Here is a 16813-nt window from a genome sequence, read left to right as displayed (position 1 = left end):
AAGCAGGGGACGGGTAAAGAGAGAATCCCCAGCAGGAGCCACACTGTCAGTGCACAGCCTGATGCAGGGCTCAAACCCACAAACTGTGAGATCATGACCCGAGCAGAAATCAGGCATCGGACGCTTAACCGACTGAGCCACCCGGGTGCCCCTCTACTTACTTCTTAAGCAGACTTTCAACAACCACATTCTTTGAAACCTGACCTTCATTTCCCCCCTTTCAGAGGTCCTTGATGTCTGTAATTCTGGAGTCTTTGTGGAAGCGGGGGGAAGGTGTTCTATAACATAAACTGACTTGTTCCTTGGCTTTTCCGAAAACTCTGCCAACTTGAGAGTCACGTTTCTCTAGCGTGCACAGTTGTCTAACATTATCACTTTGGCGTTCAGTTTCCATATTTGGTTGATGTGTTTTTCCTCTCCCATCTTTGTAACTTTGGGTTTTGCCTTGTAAAAATTACTTTTTTAATCATTTCAGTTGGGTTTCATGAGTAAGGGGAGCTAAATGCATGTATCGGTCCATCATCTTTAACCATAAGCTGCTAACTGTGTGCATTAGATTGTATATTGGTTTTTATCTATATTCAGAGGCAGGTCCCAGATCTTACACATATATAGCCTCTCCTACTCTCTCTGTGTTCTGTACTGCTTACATGTACATTTCATCCAAATCAGCCCCATCTCGCCCTAGTTAGGGACCCTACAATGTTCCCAGGACCCAAAGGCATGACCCTCATATTTATAGTGGCAGTGAGCCAATAATCAGATGAAATATAGCACCAGTTGATGAGGTCTCCATTTTTCTTGTGGTGTTCAAAAAACCTCTCCTCATACCCAGTTTGATTTATATTCAGTACAACCTGTTCCTTTTCTTGGCCTTGACCTGTGCAGCTGAGCCCTTTAAAAATTTTCTTACATACGTTTTTTAGTCATGTTTCATGTTTAATCATGTTCATCTATGGTCATTCATTGCTTTCTCATCTTTTAGGCATTCCACATCAATGCAAATTTTATGTAAAAACTTATTAGTATTTGAAATCTTGGCATTTTATACCTCTCAAATCCTTAAGGCAACATTTACAGTGGTTTTTTTACGTATACCGCTGCTTATAATTTCCACACCATATGTAACAGTGGTTTTCCTGGTAAATTTCCCTTGAGATGTAAGAAACCTGCATGCATTGGGTCTAATCAGTGAATGCTTGGTATTTTCATGGGTGCATGTCTTAAATTCATTGATAATTATATTTTAATGACAGGAATGTCAAAGAAAATTAAAACACAGGCTTGGTCTGGATTCCTATTTACTCAAACCCGTGCAACGAATCACTAAGTATCAGTTACTGTTAAAGGTAATTACATAAAGCCTTTCGTTCTTTCGTTCTTTCCTTCCTTCCTTCCTTCCTTCCTTCCTTCCTTCCTTCCTTCCTTCCTTCCTTCCTTCCGTGGGTCAAATGTATCAAAGCCATTAAAAAGGAAGCAGGTGACTAGGAAGCACCAGGAATAGGTAGGCTCAGGGCCTGGGTTCACTGTGGCCCTTAAAGTGCCCGGCGCATAGATGTAATCTGAGGCTGTCTGGAGTCTTTATAGCGAGTTAATTATCCATACCAGTTACGTTGATGTATGTGTAATGCCGAACTTTTACTATTTAAAAACAGTTTTTTTAATGTTTATTTGAGAGAGAGAGAGAAAGAGACAGACAGAGCATGAGCAGGGGAGGGGCAGAGAGAGAGGGAGACAAAAAATGTGAAGCAGGCTCCAGGCTCTGAGCTGTCAGCTCAGAGCCCCATGCGGGGCTTAAACCCATGAACTCTGAGATCATGACCCAAGCCGAGATCAAGGGTTGGATACTTAACTGACTGAGCCATCCAGGTGCCCCTAATGTTTATTTTCGAGAGAGAGCGCAAGTGACCGCAAGAGCAAGCGAGCAGGGGAGAGGCAGAGAGAGAGAGGGAGACAGAATCCGAAGCAGGCTCCAGGCTCTGAGCTGTCGGCACAGAGCCCGATGCAGGGCTCGAACTCACCGCGAGATCATGACCTGAGTCGAAGTTGGACGCTTAACTGACTGAGCCACCCAGGCGCCCCAATCTTTTTACTATGGTTGGGAAGAACTAAACACACATTTCTTTTTTTTTTTTTTTTAATTTTTTTTCAACGTTTATTTATTTTTGGGACAGAGAGAGACAGAGCATGAACGGGGGAGGGGCAGAGAGAGAGGGAGACACAGAATCGGAAACAGGCTCCAGGCTCTGAGCCATCAGCCCAGAGCCCGACGCGGGGCTCGAACTCACGGACCGCGAGATCGTGACCTGGCTGAAGTCGGACGCTTAACCGACTGCGCCACCCAGGCGCCCCATAAACACACATTTCTTAGAGTTTGAGACGGTATTTCGTAGGAGCCTTCTTGATGAAAATTGGAGGAGGCTCACCCCTCGTGTCACGTTGAAATTCAGGTTACAAAAATGTTGTGTTAAGTGTAAGCACCGAGCTTATTTGACAGTATGTTTTCACAGTGTTCTGTGATCTAGGAAAAATGAATAAGACAAATTGTTGTATGTCGAAGGCCAGAAAAGTGTGATTACTTTAAAGTTGTTTTTTTTTTTTTTAACGTTTATTTATTTTTGAGACGGAGAGAGACAGAGCATGAACAGGGGAGGGGCAGAGAGAGAGGGAGACACAGAATCTGAAACAGGCTCCAGGCTCTGAGCTGTCAGCACAGAGCCGGACGCGGGGCTTGAACTCACGGACCGTGAGATCATGACCTGAGCCGAAGTCAGATGCTTAACCGACCAAGCCACCCAGGCGCCCCAAAGTGTGATTACTTTAAACATAAATCTCTAGTGGGTCCTAATAGCTGTTTTTCTGCAGCTTCAAGAGCGGTGAGTGCCCTTGACTCGATGCCGTTTAGTCACTATTCCATTTCTTCCCAAATTTTGACACAGTTTTTAAAATATAGTACTAATGGGACGGATAGCAAATGAAAGGTATTACTCACAAAATGACATTATCTGTGGACTCCTCCTTGAAAGCATGTTAGCCAGAAGTGTATTCATTTTCTCCCGCTATTAATATCTGGCCAATATTAATTTTTGACTTCTAATCACAGGAGCTGCTGAAATATAGCAACGGCTGCCAAGGGATTGAACAATTAAAGGAGGCTCTGGACACAATGCTGGATTTACTGAAGTCAGTTAATGACTCCATGCATCAGAGCGCAATAAATGGCTATATTGTAAGTAAATTGTAATGATTGTCGCAGTTTTGTGGGTAAGCAAGTTAAGATCTCTTTCTTCGTCGCCCGGAACCAATTGAGAAATAAAAAAGAGCCGAAGAATGGGAGACCTTGTTTGAAGGAATGTTTCGGTCTTCTAAGGAGATGTATTGTCCCGGAACTGCTGCTCGCATAGTCCCAGATAGATACGGAAGAAAAAAAATCAAGTCTTTAGACTTAGCTCTGCCTAGTGGGGATCCCAGGACCGGTAGATGTCAATCGCCAATCAGGATTGAGGAGAAGATGGGCGGGGGGTGGGGTGGGGGGTGGGGGCCTACCCTAAATACATCCACATGGAGACAGGAAGCCAGGGAAAAGGAGCTGTCTTCTGTCTCTTGTCCCCGCCCTAATTATGTACCCGTGTGACACATGGCGCGTTTTCATGTAAAGTTGTGATGAATGAAATTTTAAAGACCGTACAAATTGTGTTGCAGGAATTTAGTAGCTCAGCCTACACAGTACGACGTTGATGTCAGAGGCCCGAATGTAGCTCCACCTTGTACTGATGAGTGTTGATTTTCCTTCATAGGGAAACTTAAATGAACTGGGCAAGATGGTAATGCAGGGAGCATTCAGTGTTTGGACTGGACACAAGAAAGGCGCTACAAAAATGAAGGATTTTGCTAGATTCAAACCAATGCAGCGGCATCTGTTCTTGTATGAAAAAGCCATTGTCTTTTGTAAGAGGCGCTTTGAAAGCGGAGAAGGGTCTGATAGATACCCATCGTACAGCTTTAAGCACTGTTTGAAAGTAAGACAATTTAAATTGTGTAACGTCATATTATTTCATATGTAAAAAAGCTTGTGCACCTTTTCGAGTGAAATGAGTGGGTTTTATACATGCATATCCCTTTATTTATCTACTTATTTATTGATTGATTTATTTATGTATTTATTTATTTATTTATGTATGTATGTATGTATTTATTTATTTATTTATTTATTGTTTCTTATTTGAGCGTGAATGCGAGCAGGGGAGGGGAACAGAGAGACAGAGCCAGGGAGAGGGAGAGAGAATCTCAAGCAGGCTCCCATGCTCAGCATGGAGCCCAACATGGGGCTCGATCCCGCAACCCTGGGATCATGACCCGAGCCAAAATCAAGAGTCAGACGCTCGACCAAGTGAGCTACCCCAGGTGTCCCTCACATCCCCTTTTTTTTTTAAATGAAATCTTTCTATTGAGGCGTTATTGACGTATAACATTATATCGGCTTCGGGTGTAAAACACAATGATGTGATATTTGTGTATGTTGCAAAATGATCGCGATAAGCCTAGGTAACATCCATTACCACACCGTTGTAAGTTTTTTCTTACAGTAAGAACTTTTAACATCTTCTGTCTTAGCAACTTTCACGTGTGCAATAGAGTATTATTAACCACAGTCACCAGGCTATACATGACATCTCCAGGACTTACTTATTTTCTGACTAGCAATTTGTACCCTTGAACTCCCTTTGCCCGTTTTGTCCTCCCCCAACCCTCAAAATCTTAAGTAGAGGTCTTTTTTTTTTAATTGTTTCTAATGTTTACTTATTTTTGAGGCAGAGAGAGCAAGCGAGCATGAGCGGAGGAGGGGCAAGAGAGAGAGAGGGGGACACAGAATTTGAAGCAGGCTCCAGGCTCTGAGCTGTCAGCACCGTCTTAGTCGGTCGCGTAACTGAGCCACCCAGGCGCCCCTCAAGTTTTAAATTGTACAAGCAGGGGCGCCTGGCTGGCTCAGACGGTGGAGCATGTGACTCTTGACCTCGGGGTTGTACGTTCGAGCCCTAGGTTGGGTGTAGAGATTACTTAAAAATAAAATCTCAAAAAAATTGTAGAGGCAATATAACACTTGTTGTGGGAAGACTGGAACATGGAGAAAACTATTACCTCGCCTCCCCAACCGCCCTGACTTGAGTCATTTTTTATGAGCATGTTCTTTCCTCGTTGTCAGCCATTTGAAAATTGACGACATTTTAAGCAGCAGGGACAGAGGGTAAGCGGTGTGTCCCGAGGTGTTTTGTGTCTGGAGTCTCCCAGATAAGCAGGCCCTGTTTTTGATTCTCCCCACAAGGCCGACAGTCCCAGGCTGTTGGTAACAAAGTTCCTACCCAGAGTTACGACCCGATTCGGGCCTCTTCCTACTGTCGAGTTTCCCCTGCTTTGCTCTGAACCCTCAGCAGCGCCACAGGTTTCCTTAACTCCGGCTGCTTTTACAGCAAATGCACCGAGTTGCCCTTTTGACATCAGCAGCCCACCTCCACGTCCCCCAGATCTCCGTTGTTCTTTTATGTCTCCAACAAACATCGATTGAGCACCAAGATTTTATGGTTGACCTCAGCCGGCGTTTAGATCTCTTGCTGTCTCTGTGCCTATTTCTGGGGATGAGACTTTTCTCTCCATAGGTGTGTTGGACCCAAATGCGTTTGGTTAGCTTTTTATTTGTAGAGTGACCTAGCCAGTACCTAATGTTGTATTTCTGATTTGTATCGATTTTTTTTTTAACTTGAATTTGTCACTGTGGTGGGCAACAGAATGTTTCTGAAGTACATTAGAGTGAGGAGGGACTGGTATGCGGGAACCAAGTCATGAGAATTCAAACTATAATGGTTACCATGGAAACAGGGTCGGCTAGATGCAAGAAACATTTCAGTGGAAGGAGACCGACGGGCTTGGTGACTTACTAGATACAGGAAAGAAATAATACCTGACATTTGAAGGGAAAAAAAAAAATCAGTCTCCTTTTTCTTTGGTTTCCCGATAATGTCTAATATTTTTAATAAAAAAGATTATTCAGTGCTGCCTGCAAAGGTTTAGGCCAGGAGTACCAGGAAAATGGTGATCGCACTGACAGACAAAGATGGAAATTGGGCTAGTTCTTTTCTCTTTCTTTCTTTCTTTCTTTCTTTCTAGTCTATTTATTTGGAGAGAGAGAGAGAGAAAGCACAAATCGGGGAGGGGCAGGGAGAGAGAGAGAGTCGCAAGCAGGCTCCGCACTGTCAGCACAGAGCCCAGCGTGGGGCTCAAACCTACGAACTGTGAGATCATGACCTGAAGCAAAGCCAGACTCTTAACTGACTGAGCTACCCAGGCGCCCCAAGTTTGGCTGTTTCCTAAGCCTCACTCTGTTTACTTCTTCTTGCTTTCCTATTGTGAGATTCTGGGATTAAATCATCGCTAGCAGTACTAGTCGGTGTGTGACGTAACGATTGGGGTTACCGGTTTCCAAGTTTTCTCTTTAGTAGAGAGGATGGACGCAGAATGCCACTTCCCTGTCACTTTCCCAGACCGTTGTCTTGAGTTCATCCTATCAAGCTAGAATCCCGTGGCCTAACAATTGCATGCTATATTTTAAGCCGGCCGCTTCTGTACAAAGGAAAGGCCCTCAGGTCACAGCCAGACGGAGAGGTTCGAGTTCTTCAGATTCCTCAGTTCCTGCATTTATTATCATCACCTAATTTTTTTTTTAATTTAATAACCCTGCATGGAGCACTTACTATTTGCTAGAAGCTGATCTAAGTGTTTATAAATGGCACTGTTAACTCATTGAACCCACATGGCAACTTTAGATGAAGTAGGAACTGTGGTGAGCCCCATTTTGAAGGTGGGAAAGCCAAGTTCCAGAGAGGTGACTGATTTGGTCAAGGGCACATAGCTAGTAAGCCGCGCAGCACGGGTTCAAACCCAGGTAGATGGTTCCAGAGTCGATGCTGTTAATCACCGCACCATGCTGGAAGGCCTTGTTTTTTTGTTCGTTCATTCTTTCATTCCTTCCTTTGTTCCCTATTCTCCACACTTAATTTCCTCTCTACCCCTGTAGCAACCATTCTCATTTATTTGATGTATATCCTTCAGTTTGCGTGTTTTTGTTAAATGCATGTCGATGGTCTGTGCGCATCTAGTTTAATTTGCATAAATTGTAATCCGTTATAATTCTCTTTTTTCTTTCTTCTTTTTGGTCTCAGAAACTGTTTTGAAGATACAGCCATGTTACCGTTTTATACCCAGTATCTTTCTTGTACCTGCCTCATAGCACTTACATTTTAGCTACATTTTTTGTTAATGTGATTCAAGATCAATTTTTTTAATGTTTATTTTATTGAGGTGCCTGGGTGGTTCAGTCAGTTCAGTGTCCGACTTCAGCTCAGGGCGTGATCTCACAGTTTGTGAGTTCGAGCCCCACGTCGGGCTGTCTGCTGTCAGCACAGAGCCCGCTTTGGATTATCTGTCCTCCTCTCTCTGCCCCTCCTCCGCTTGTGCGTGCACACACACTCTCTCTCTCTCAAAAGTAAATAAACATTAAAAAAAAATAATTTTTTTAAAAACAAATGTTTGTCTTATTTAATTTTGAGAGACAGAGCGCGAGTGAGTCAGGGACAGAAAGAGATGGAGAGAGAGAATTCCGAGCACGCTCCAGGCTCAGCGCAGAGCCCCACGCGGGGCTCGATCCTGCTACCATGAGATCACAACCTGAGCCGATATCAAGAATCCGATGGTTAACAAACTGAGCCACCCAGATGGCCCTCAATATTTTAAATGATACTAACCCAAGAAGTAAATACATTCTATTCCATACATATAAATGTCTTCAGCTTGGTAGTTGTTGGTGATCATTGCCGAGTTCTTGACCCACTGGATGACTTTTAACAGTGTAAAGATTTGACATCTTTACATTACCTTGATGACAAAAAATTAGGTTACAAGTTGGAGCCCTCAACACTTGACACACTGAGATGTCTTCAGATAAAATGCTTTATAATAAAGGATTTATATTCATAGCTACCAGGAATATGAATGCAAATATAATAGATGCAGCAGAGACCACAATTCGGATGTAACTATAGAATCAGGCTTGTTATTATATATAATATGTACTATAGAGTACTATATAACTGTATGCATATAGTTAGACCTTTAACTGCCCCTAGATTCTAAAACGGAGTAAATTTCACGGTATAGTAAACACTTCATGGTATCGTAACATTTAATAACATCTGACAACCTTTCAGTAAAACCTTTGCATTCCAGTAGATCATTTGTAAGTGACTTGTTTGGAACTCAGAACAAGATTGTCTGATCGACATCATGGTTAGCTTACCAGGGCAAATCAAAAACTCATTTAATCTATAATGCTACGTATGCTATAGGTATGTAGTGAAAAATAACAAAACTGCAATTCAAACAAGGGAAAGTTTACAAAGCAAACTCATACTTTAAAAAGCTCATTATACGATCTAAGCATTTAATGCATGCTATTTAATCCTTTAATCTACCCTGTGAAGAAGGTATTCTTTCCGTTTTAGAGTTGAGGAAACTGCCATTCAGAAAGGTTAAGCAACTTCCATCAGAACACATAGCTCTTAATAATACGAGATGAAATTCCAACCCGGGCCTCGCAGACTCCAAAGCCCAGGTGTGATCCATCTTAAGCGATTAAAAGTATGTGTTGAAATGCAATCAATTTAAATAGAGATTGAACATGAGGTTATTATTTATCTTAAATCCCGATGTTTCAGCCAAAGTACGTTTAGTTGGGGCAGTTGAGTAGGAATATGAAGATATTTTTGGAGGGGCGCCTGGGTGGCATCCAACTCTTGATTACGGCTCAGGTCATGATCTCATGGTTTGTGAGATCAAGACCCGCACCAGGCTCAGCACTGACGGCATGGAGCCTGCTTGAGATTCTCTTTCTTTCTCTCAAAATAAATAAATAAACTTTAAAAAAAGAACCTTAAAAAGTATTTTTGGAGACTCTGGAAGTAACATGGGACCACGTTCAGGGTAGACATCAGAGACTCTTGTATGTATGCATCTCATTTCTAAGCATAATCCCCTTTCTTTCCCTTTTTTCAGTGTATGTTTATTTTGAGAGAGAGAGAGAGAGTGCACATGCACAAACAAGGGAGAGGCAGAGAGAGAGGGAGAGAGAGAATGGGGCTCGAATTCACTCATAAACCATGAGATCATGACCTGAGCTGAAGTCGGATGCTTAACCAACTAAGCCACCCAGGTGCCCCCCTTTTCTTTCCCTTGATATGGTGACCTCACTAGGGGTACTTTTAATGCTTAGCAACTCTAATCAGCGCTGTTTGGGGTACTTATAAATGGGACAAAGAATGAGATATTCCTTTAGATAATTAGACGGGAATTGAACAAAAACAGAAGGCAGAAGAGAACTAAAAGAGAATGTGTGTGTGAGGGAGTGAAATGGCACAAAATAGAATTAACTAAGCTATTGGCACAGGATGAAAGAAAATTGAAAAGTTTGTGCTTTGCACAATCATACAGGGAAGAAAAAATTGTGGTAAGGAAGGGATATTGCATACAAAAACTTCACTGGTTGGGGCGACTGGGTGGCTCTGTTGGTTAATTGATTTCGATCAGATCATGATCTCACGATTCATGAGTTCGAGCCCCATGTCTCTGCACTGACAATATGGAGCCTGCTTGGGATTCTCTGTCTCTCTGTCTCTGCCCCTACCCTGCTCGTGCTCTCTCTCTCGCTCTCTCAAAACTAAGTAAATAAACATTAAAAAAACAATTTCACTGGCTACAGGAAGATCTCACTCTGCTATGACAGATAATTTGTTTTCCAGAGAGGCTGAGAGGTTGGTGGAATAGAGGGGACCCTTGTGTACCTAGCTGGTTTTCCCCCACCCCATAAATTGGTTGTTTATCACTTATAAGGCCTCCATAGAGATAAGTAATAATCTGTCAGATGAATTTATCTGACAAAGGATTATTAAAAGTAACCATTTAAATTACTTTGGGATGAGCTTTTTTATTGATGTTTAATTACTTTTAGTTCTGCGTTTGACACAGTAATTTGTTTTCATAGTGTGCAGTTAATTGTAATGGGGTTCGATCTTATGGGGACTAGTTGGGGGTTCAGATTTGTAACATTTGTTTCCATCACTGGAATGGAGTACGTAATCTATACTGTAAGCGCACAGCTCAGTGAAAACACTTAAATACTCAGGTCTGTGGTTGTATTTATCATTTCATATTCTTGAATATAAAATGTGTATTTTGCCCAGGGAGAAATTCTGTTTCATTTAGAGTATGACAAGTGTAGATTTAATGTAATTTCATATTCCAAATAAAACCCTCATGACAATTTTGACTAACATATTCTAGATGGATGAAGTTGGCATCACTGAATATGTAAAAGGAGATAACCGCAAGTTTGAAATCTGGTATGCTGGCAAGGAAGAAGTTTATATTGTCCAGGTTGGTCCTTTAAGAATTATTCTAGAAGTCATAACCTGCAACAAACAAAAATAATTTTGGTTCCATTATAAAAGTTCTCATTCCTCTCACTTAGGTCGCTTAAATATTATTTCATATTTTTTGTGGTGTAATCAAGCATTTTTTCAGTAGCACATGTTTTCTTTAACTTGAGATGGGTCTATGGTGCTTTCTCGGGCTTTGAGTTTTTAAATGAATTTTTTTAAGTTTGTTTATTTATTGTGAAAGAGAGAGAGAGCACAAGCAAGGGAGGGGCAGAGAGAAGGAGAGACAGAATCCCAAGCAGGCTCCTTGCCATCAGTGCAGATGCCCGACGTGGGGCTCGAGCTCACAAACTGTGGCACTGTGACCTGAGCCAAGGTCAAGAGTTGGACGCTTAGCTGACTGAACCACCCGGGTGGCCCTCTAGGGCTTTGAAGTTTTACAACTACAAGGATACTTATCAACCGGAGCTGATAGCCAAGAACTTGGCAGGGCTTCTCTGTCCCCATCAAGCATCTAGAGTTACAGATTTCGAATGGTTATGAGTTTTTCTTGGGCTTGGTATTCTCACTTGTGAGATACAGTGATATGACAGTTCAGATTTGATCATTGTCTCTCAAAAATTTGCTTCAGAGTACCCTTATCATGATGAAAAAAATAAACATACGCTTAAAGCCCTGGCTTGATGCACTATAAGGTCCAACCTGTTGCAGGGAAGGGGAGACGAATGAGAGCATTTCAAGAGGATATTGTCATCGTGATAAGTATTTGTATATGACTTGTGACCTGTGAATGTGCTGTTATTTGTTGAAATTGCTCAGTGGTGTTTCTTCGTTTTAGTTCTATATTAGGTGATAAGAATTCATAAAAATACATTTTCTGAGTTTGATTTACATATAAGACTTCTTGCTGTCCTTTTACACACTTGTAAGTTATCAAGATTACAGTAGATTATCTTTTCAGAATCAGGAGAACTTGTTTCATTTTTACCAAAATTAAACATAAAAATGTTGATATATACGTGTATATATACATATACATACATATACATATACATATACACGTATATATAAATATAATTTTATTTATTTAATAAATATAATTTATTGTCAAATTGGCTAACATACAGTGTGTACAGGGTGCTCTTGGTTTTGGGGGTAGATTCCCATGATTCATCGCTTCCATACAACACCCAGTGCTCATCCCAACAAGTGCCCTCCTCAATGCCCATTACCAATTTCCCACCTCCCCCACCCCCCCATCTACCCTTAGTTTGTTCTCTGTATTTAAGAGTCTCTTATGGTTTGCCTCCCTCCCTCTCTGTTTGAAACTATTTTTCCCCTTCCCCTCCCCCACGGTCTTCTGTTCGGTTTCTCAGGATCCACATAAGAGTGAAAACATATGGTATCTGTCTTTCTCTGTATGACTTATTTCACTTAGCATAACACTCTCCAGTCCCATCCACGTTGCGACAAAAGGCCATATTTCATTCTTTCTCATTGCCACGTAGTATTCCATTGTATATATAAACCACAACTTTTTTACCTGTTCATCGGTTGATGGACATTTAGGCTCTTTCCATAATTTGGCCATTGTTGAAAGTGCTGCTATACACATTGGGGTCCAAGTGCCCCTCTGCATCAGCCCTCCTGGATCCCTTGGGTAAATTCTTAGCAGTGCTATTGCTGGGTCCTAGGGTAGTTCTATTTTTAATTTTTTGAGGAACCTCCACACTGTTTTCCAGAGCGGCTGCACCAGTTTGCATTCCCACCAACAGGGCAAGAGGGTTCCTGTCAACGTTTATATTTTTAAAAGGACCCTCCTACAAAGGAAAAATAAGTTAGATTGTATTGTGCTTTTTCTCTGGGCATTATTTTTTTTTTTTTTTGCCTGAGCATTATTTTTTTAAGGGCGGTTTCAAAAGGGTTTTGACGATCTCATCTCATCTGATGGCTACCTACTTGCTACTCTTGGTAGAGTTTGAATTTGGTGATTTGGGATGTAGATCATGTGTGATATACTGAGCTACATTTGTTTTGTCGTGAAGCGTTCTTTTTCAAAGGAAACCTGTCCTCTCCTCCTCCCTTTTGAAAATCTTTAGGCTCCGAATGTCGATGTGAAAATGACATGGTTAAAAGAGATAAGAAGTATTTTGTTGAAGCAGCAGGAACTTATGACAGGTAATTTCAAGCTTGCATTCTTCAGAACAAGAAGTACAGTAACAGCTCATTGACTCCTGTTTTGGGATCATTTGTACCAGGAATGGGGCTGATATTTACTTTATACTATTTATAGTGAAAGGGTTTGTTAAACTAATTAGTAGAAGACCAAGGTTCAAGGGGTTGTTTGAACTCTCTTGGTGAATGAACTTTACACTGGCAAGTGAACTCCACTGCTTGAGAAGTAACACAGCAAACTAACTGTACTAACTCTAGGTCCTTCCCATGAGTGAACTCTGCCAGGGACCTCAAGTAATGTTCGCAGGGTGATGGTTACAGTTATAAACTTGAATTTCTTGATAAAATACTACGTAGTTCAGTCCGTTTCCATATTTCACATCCAGACCGGCCTTTTCCCCTGGTTATTTCCGGTCTGTGAAGGTTAATTCTAATGGGAATGGTGTGTGTGTGTGTGTGTGTGTGTGTGTGTGTGTGTGTGTGTGTACATGTACGTGCATGCGTGTGCATGATTCATGGAAGAAGTGCAGCTTGTGAATGGTGCTCCCATAAGCTTTGTTTTCTTTCACAGTTAAAAAACGAAAGCAACACAATCAGTTAACACAACAAGATCAGCTTCCTACTCAGCAGATTGATGCGTAAGTGATTATTCTTTAAGAAATTATCACTCCTGCAGTCTTCTGTTTTCTGTATGTCCACGAGACAATGTTATTATAAAGTATCTCTGACATAAACTACCCTCTCTTTTAGGAGTAACTCATCAAATTCCACAAATACATCATCTTTTCAGCTCTATCCTTATATGTGGAGCCTAATGGTCCTTAATATTATCCTATTGTTTCTCTGGATGTTAAAAATAATAGGAGAGTTTGGGCTAATGTTTTTAAATGTTTCTTTATTTTTGAAGGAGAGAGAGATTGAAAGCATGAGTGGGGGAGGAGCAGAGAGAGAGAGAGAGAGAGAGACACAGAATCTGAAGCAGGCTCCAGGCTCTGAGCTGTCAGCACAGAGCCCGACGTGGGGTTCGAACTCACGAACTGTGAGATCATGACCTGAGCCGAAGTCGGACGCTTAACCGACTGAGCCACCCAGGCGCCCCAGAGTTTGGGCTAATTTTTATTTTATTTTATTCCTTCTTTCCATCTATCTATCTACCTCTTTATTGACAGGATGTTCATCTATCTATCTACCTGTTTGTTTATCGAGAGAGAGAATGTGTGTGCTCACACGAGCACAGGAGGGGAAGACGAAGAGGAAGAGAGAGGGAGAATCTCAATCTGGTTCCACACCCGGCACAGAGGCCGACGCGGGGCTTGATCCCACAATCATGAGATCGTGACCCGAGCCGAAATTAAGAGTGAGATGCTTAACTGACGGAGGCATGCAGACGACCCTGGGCTAATTTTTAAACATGATTACAGATGCTTTGTCCTCAGTATATCCTGGAGGGAGTAGCGTGTTGGCAAACAATGGCTGCACTCGTGGCTTTCTGTTCAAAATATTTTTGGTCACCTTCAATCTGATTGGAGAAAGAGAGTTGTAAGAGTAACAAAGGACCGGCAGTCACTGCTGCGCAGAGGAAGAGCCATGCTGAAATAGAAAGATTCCTGATGACATTATTTAAGCTCCTGGATCCATATGTGTCCAGTGTTAATCCTTAGACTTTCAGTTACAAGAGCCAATAAATTCCTCCTTTTATGGGACTTTTTTGTTTACATTTTCCCAACTGTATTGAATTATAGTCGACAATTAAAAACGATATATATTTACAACTTGGCTTGATATACATACATGTTGTGAAATATTAATCCCAACCATCCTTTTGTGTGTGTCATGAGAGCATTAAAGTCCACCTCTTAGCAGGGGCGCCTGGGTGGCTCAGTCGGTTAAGCATCTTGTTCTTGATTTCGGCTCAGGTCATGATCTCACGGTTCTTGAGTTCGAGCCCCGTGTTGTCAGGTTCTGTGCTGGCGGCATGGAGCCTCCTGGGGATTCTCAATCAATCAATCTTTCTCTCTCTCTCTCTCTCTCTCTCTCTCTCAAAATAAATAGATAAACTTTAAAAAAATTATTAAAAAAAAGGTCTACCTCTCAGCAAATTTCAATCATATAATACAGCACATGATAAGAATCTTAAACAATATACCTGTCGTGGGCCCTGAAGGGAGTACATTTTTCCTTCTGTGTTAAAGAGAGATCCTGCTGGCTTGGATCAGCTTTTCTGATATCACTGTCATTCCACGGGCTGAAATTCAGGGGGCAATCAGCTGGGTTTGAGTGATTCTTAGAGCATGTTCCTAATGCACGAGATCAGTGGGAAAACGTCCATCTTTAATTTCTTGTGACTCTTAAAGCATATAAAAGCTCACTTGTTTTTACACACTTACTGTCTCAGAAGGCAACACGGATCCTTTATGGGTGCCGAGGAGACTGAATCAGAACACAGCAGCGCTGTGGTGGACGTCCGGGAGACCGTCCCACCGGTTCAGGCCAAAGCGAACACAGGTATGCATAGTGGCCGTAGGAAGGTAAGACTCATGGCTGTGCACAGTGTCTCCTCCCGTTGTTAATTTGGAAAATGTTCCTGTCCGCTGCCTTAGTATAGAGAAAGCAAAATTAACCCATTTTCATAAGGTCCTTTTGTTTTCCGCGTGCAAGATAACACTGGCGGGCCCTGCCGCTTGGGTGTCAGAGCTGTGCCTGGACCAGTAGCATCAGCATCACGTGGGAACTTTTAAGGAAGACAGACTCTCTGGGTCTGCCCCAGACCTTCTTAGTCAGAAACTCTGGGAGTGAGACCCAGCCGTGTGTGATTTAACACGTTCTCTATGTGGTTCTTCTTCTTCTTCTTTTTTTTTTAATTTTTTCTAATGTGTATTTATTTTTGAGAGAGAGGGAGACAGAGAGAGAGAGAGAGAGAGAGCACGAGTAGGGGAGGGGCAGAGAGAGAGGGAGACGCAGAATCGGAAGCAGGCTCCAGGCTCTGAGCTGTCAGCACAGAGCCCGACGCGGGGCTCGAACCCACAAACCGCGAGATCACCACCCAAGCCGAAGTCCGACGCTTAACCCACTGAGTACAGGGATGAGTGAAACATCTCCTGGCTTCAAGGAATGCACACTTCACTCACCATAGCTTTAATGAATAGAGAAGAGTCATTTACAGCTAGAATCTTTATTTTTTTTTGCAAATTGTGTCATTTAAGCTGATTTCAAACAAACTGGTTAATTCAACAACTATAACCCGGGCTGTGTGCCAGGAATTGTGCAAAGCTTTGGGCATACAGTCTGTTTAAGATGCACTCAGTTGTGGGGCACCCGGGTAGTTCATTCGGTTAAGCCTCTGGTTCTTGATCTCAGCTCAGGTCTTGATCTCAGGGATGTGAGTTCAAGACCCACACTGGGCCCTGCACTGGGTGTGAAACCTACTTTAAAAAACAAACAAAAAAAAAGATACACTCAGTTGCCATCCCTATGAAGCCAGGAGGGTAGAACGATCATTTAAGAAGCAATTACTGTGTTATAATAGAGAAATATAATAGATTGCTGTAGAAGCACCTGGCAGGGTCATCTACACAACTCTGGGATAAACAGCATAGACTTTTCTAGAAAAATGCTTAAGAGAAATGCTTAGCAAATGTCTGATACTTGATACGTAAATAAGAAGGTCCTCAGTCTGGACGAGTTCTCTCCTAGTCGAAGAGAAACAAGCAATGACAGCCTTGTTCAACTGAAAGTCACTTCCTTCAGGTCATCTATGCTGCGGCCCCTTGAACAGTCAGGATGAGGGCCTGGTACCGTTGCCTTCATTTGCCAGATGAGGAAACCAAGTTAGAGAAATTTGACGTGATTTTTTCCAAGATAACATGAATAGTTTAGTGTGGCCAAGATGAGATTCTGTTAGTTCTCTGCCTGTATGAGATTGTTTAATCTGTATCAATTCAATATATTTTTATTTTATTTTTTAATGTTTTTATTTATTTTATTTATGTATTTTTTTGAGAGAGACAGTGAGAGCTGGGGAGGGGCGGAGACAGAGAGGGACAGAGGATCGGAAGCAGGCTCTATGCTGTCAGCACAGAGCCCGATGCAGGCTCGAACTCACAAACCACGAGATCATGACCTGAGCCTAAGTTGGATGCTTAACCAACTGAGCCACC

At 42.1% G+C, this 16813-nt stretch overlaps 1 protein-coding gene across 2 annotated transcripts in view; it reads left to right on the top strand.

The window, feature by feature from the left end:
• Positions 1-16813, top strand: part of MCF2 (MCF.2 cell line derived transforming sequence) — a 71766-nt gene that overhangs the window by 43341 nt on the left and 11612 nt on the right. For both annotated transcript variants that reach the window (XM_030306172.1, XM_032592235.1), the window contains 7 exons: positions 1257-1349; positions 3104-3229; positions 3798-4019; positions 10387-10479; positions 12581-12659; positions 13228-13294; positions 15052-15161. In XM_030306172.1, coding sequence (XP_030162032.1) covers positions 1257-1349; positions 3104-3229; positions 3798-4019; positions 10387-10479; positions 12581-12659; positions 13228-13294; positions 15052-15161 — 790 coding nt within the window. The remainder of the gene's footprint in view (positions 1-1256; positions 1350-3103; positions 3230-3797; positions 4020-10386; positions 10480-12580; positions 12660-13227; positions 13295-15051; positions 15162-16813) is intronic.

Source organism: Lynx canadensis, chromosome X (genome assembly GCF_007474595.2).
Source record: "Lynx canadensis isolate LIC74 chromosome X, mLynCan4.pri.v2, whole genome shotgun sequence".
Taxonomy (NCBI): domain Eukaryota; kingdom Metazoa; phylum Chordata; class Mammalia; order Carnivora; family Felidae; genus Lynx; species Lynx canadensis.
Note: the sequence above shows the minus strand (reverse complement) of the source record. Positions and strands in the feature narration are given on the sequence as shown.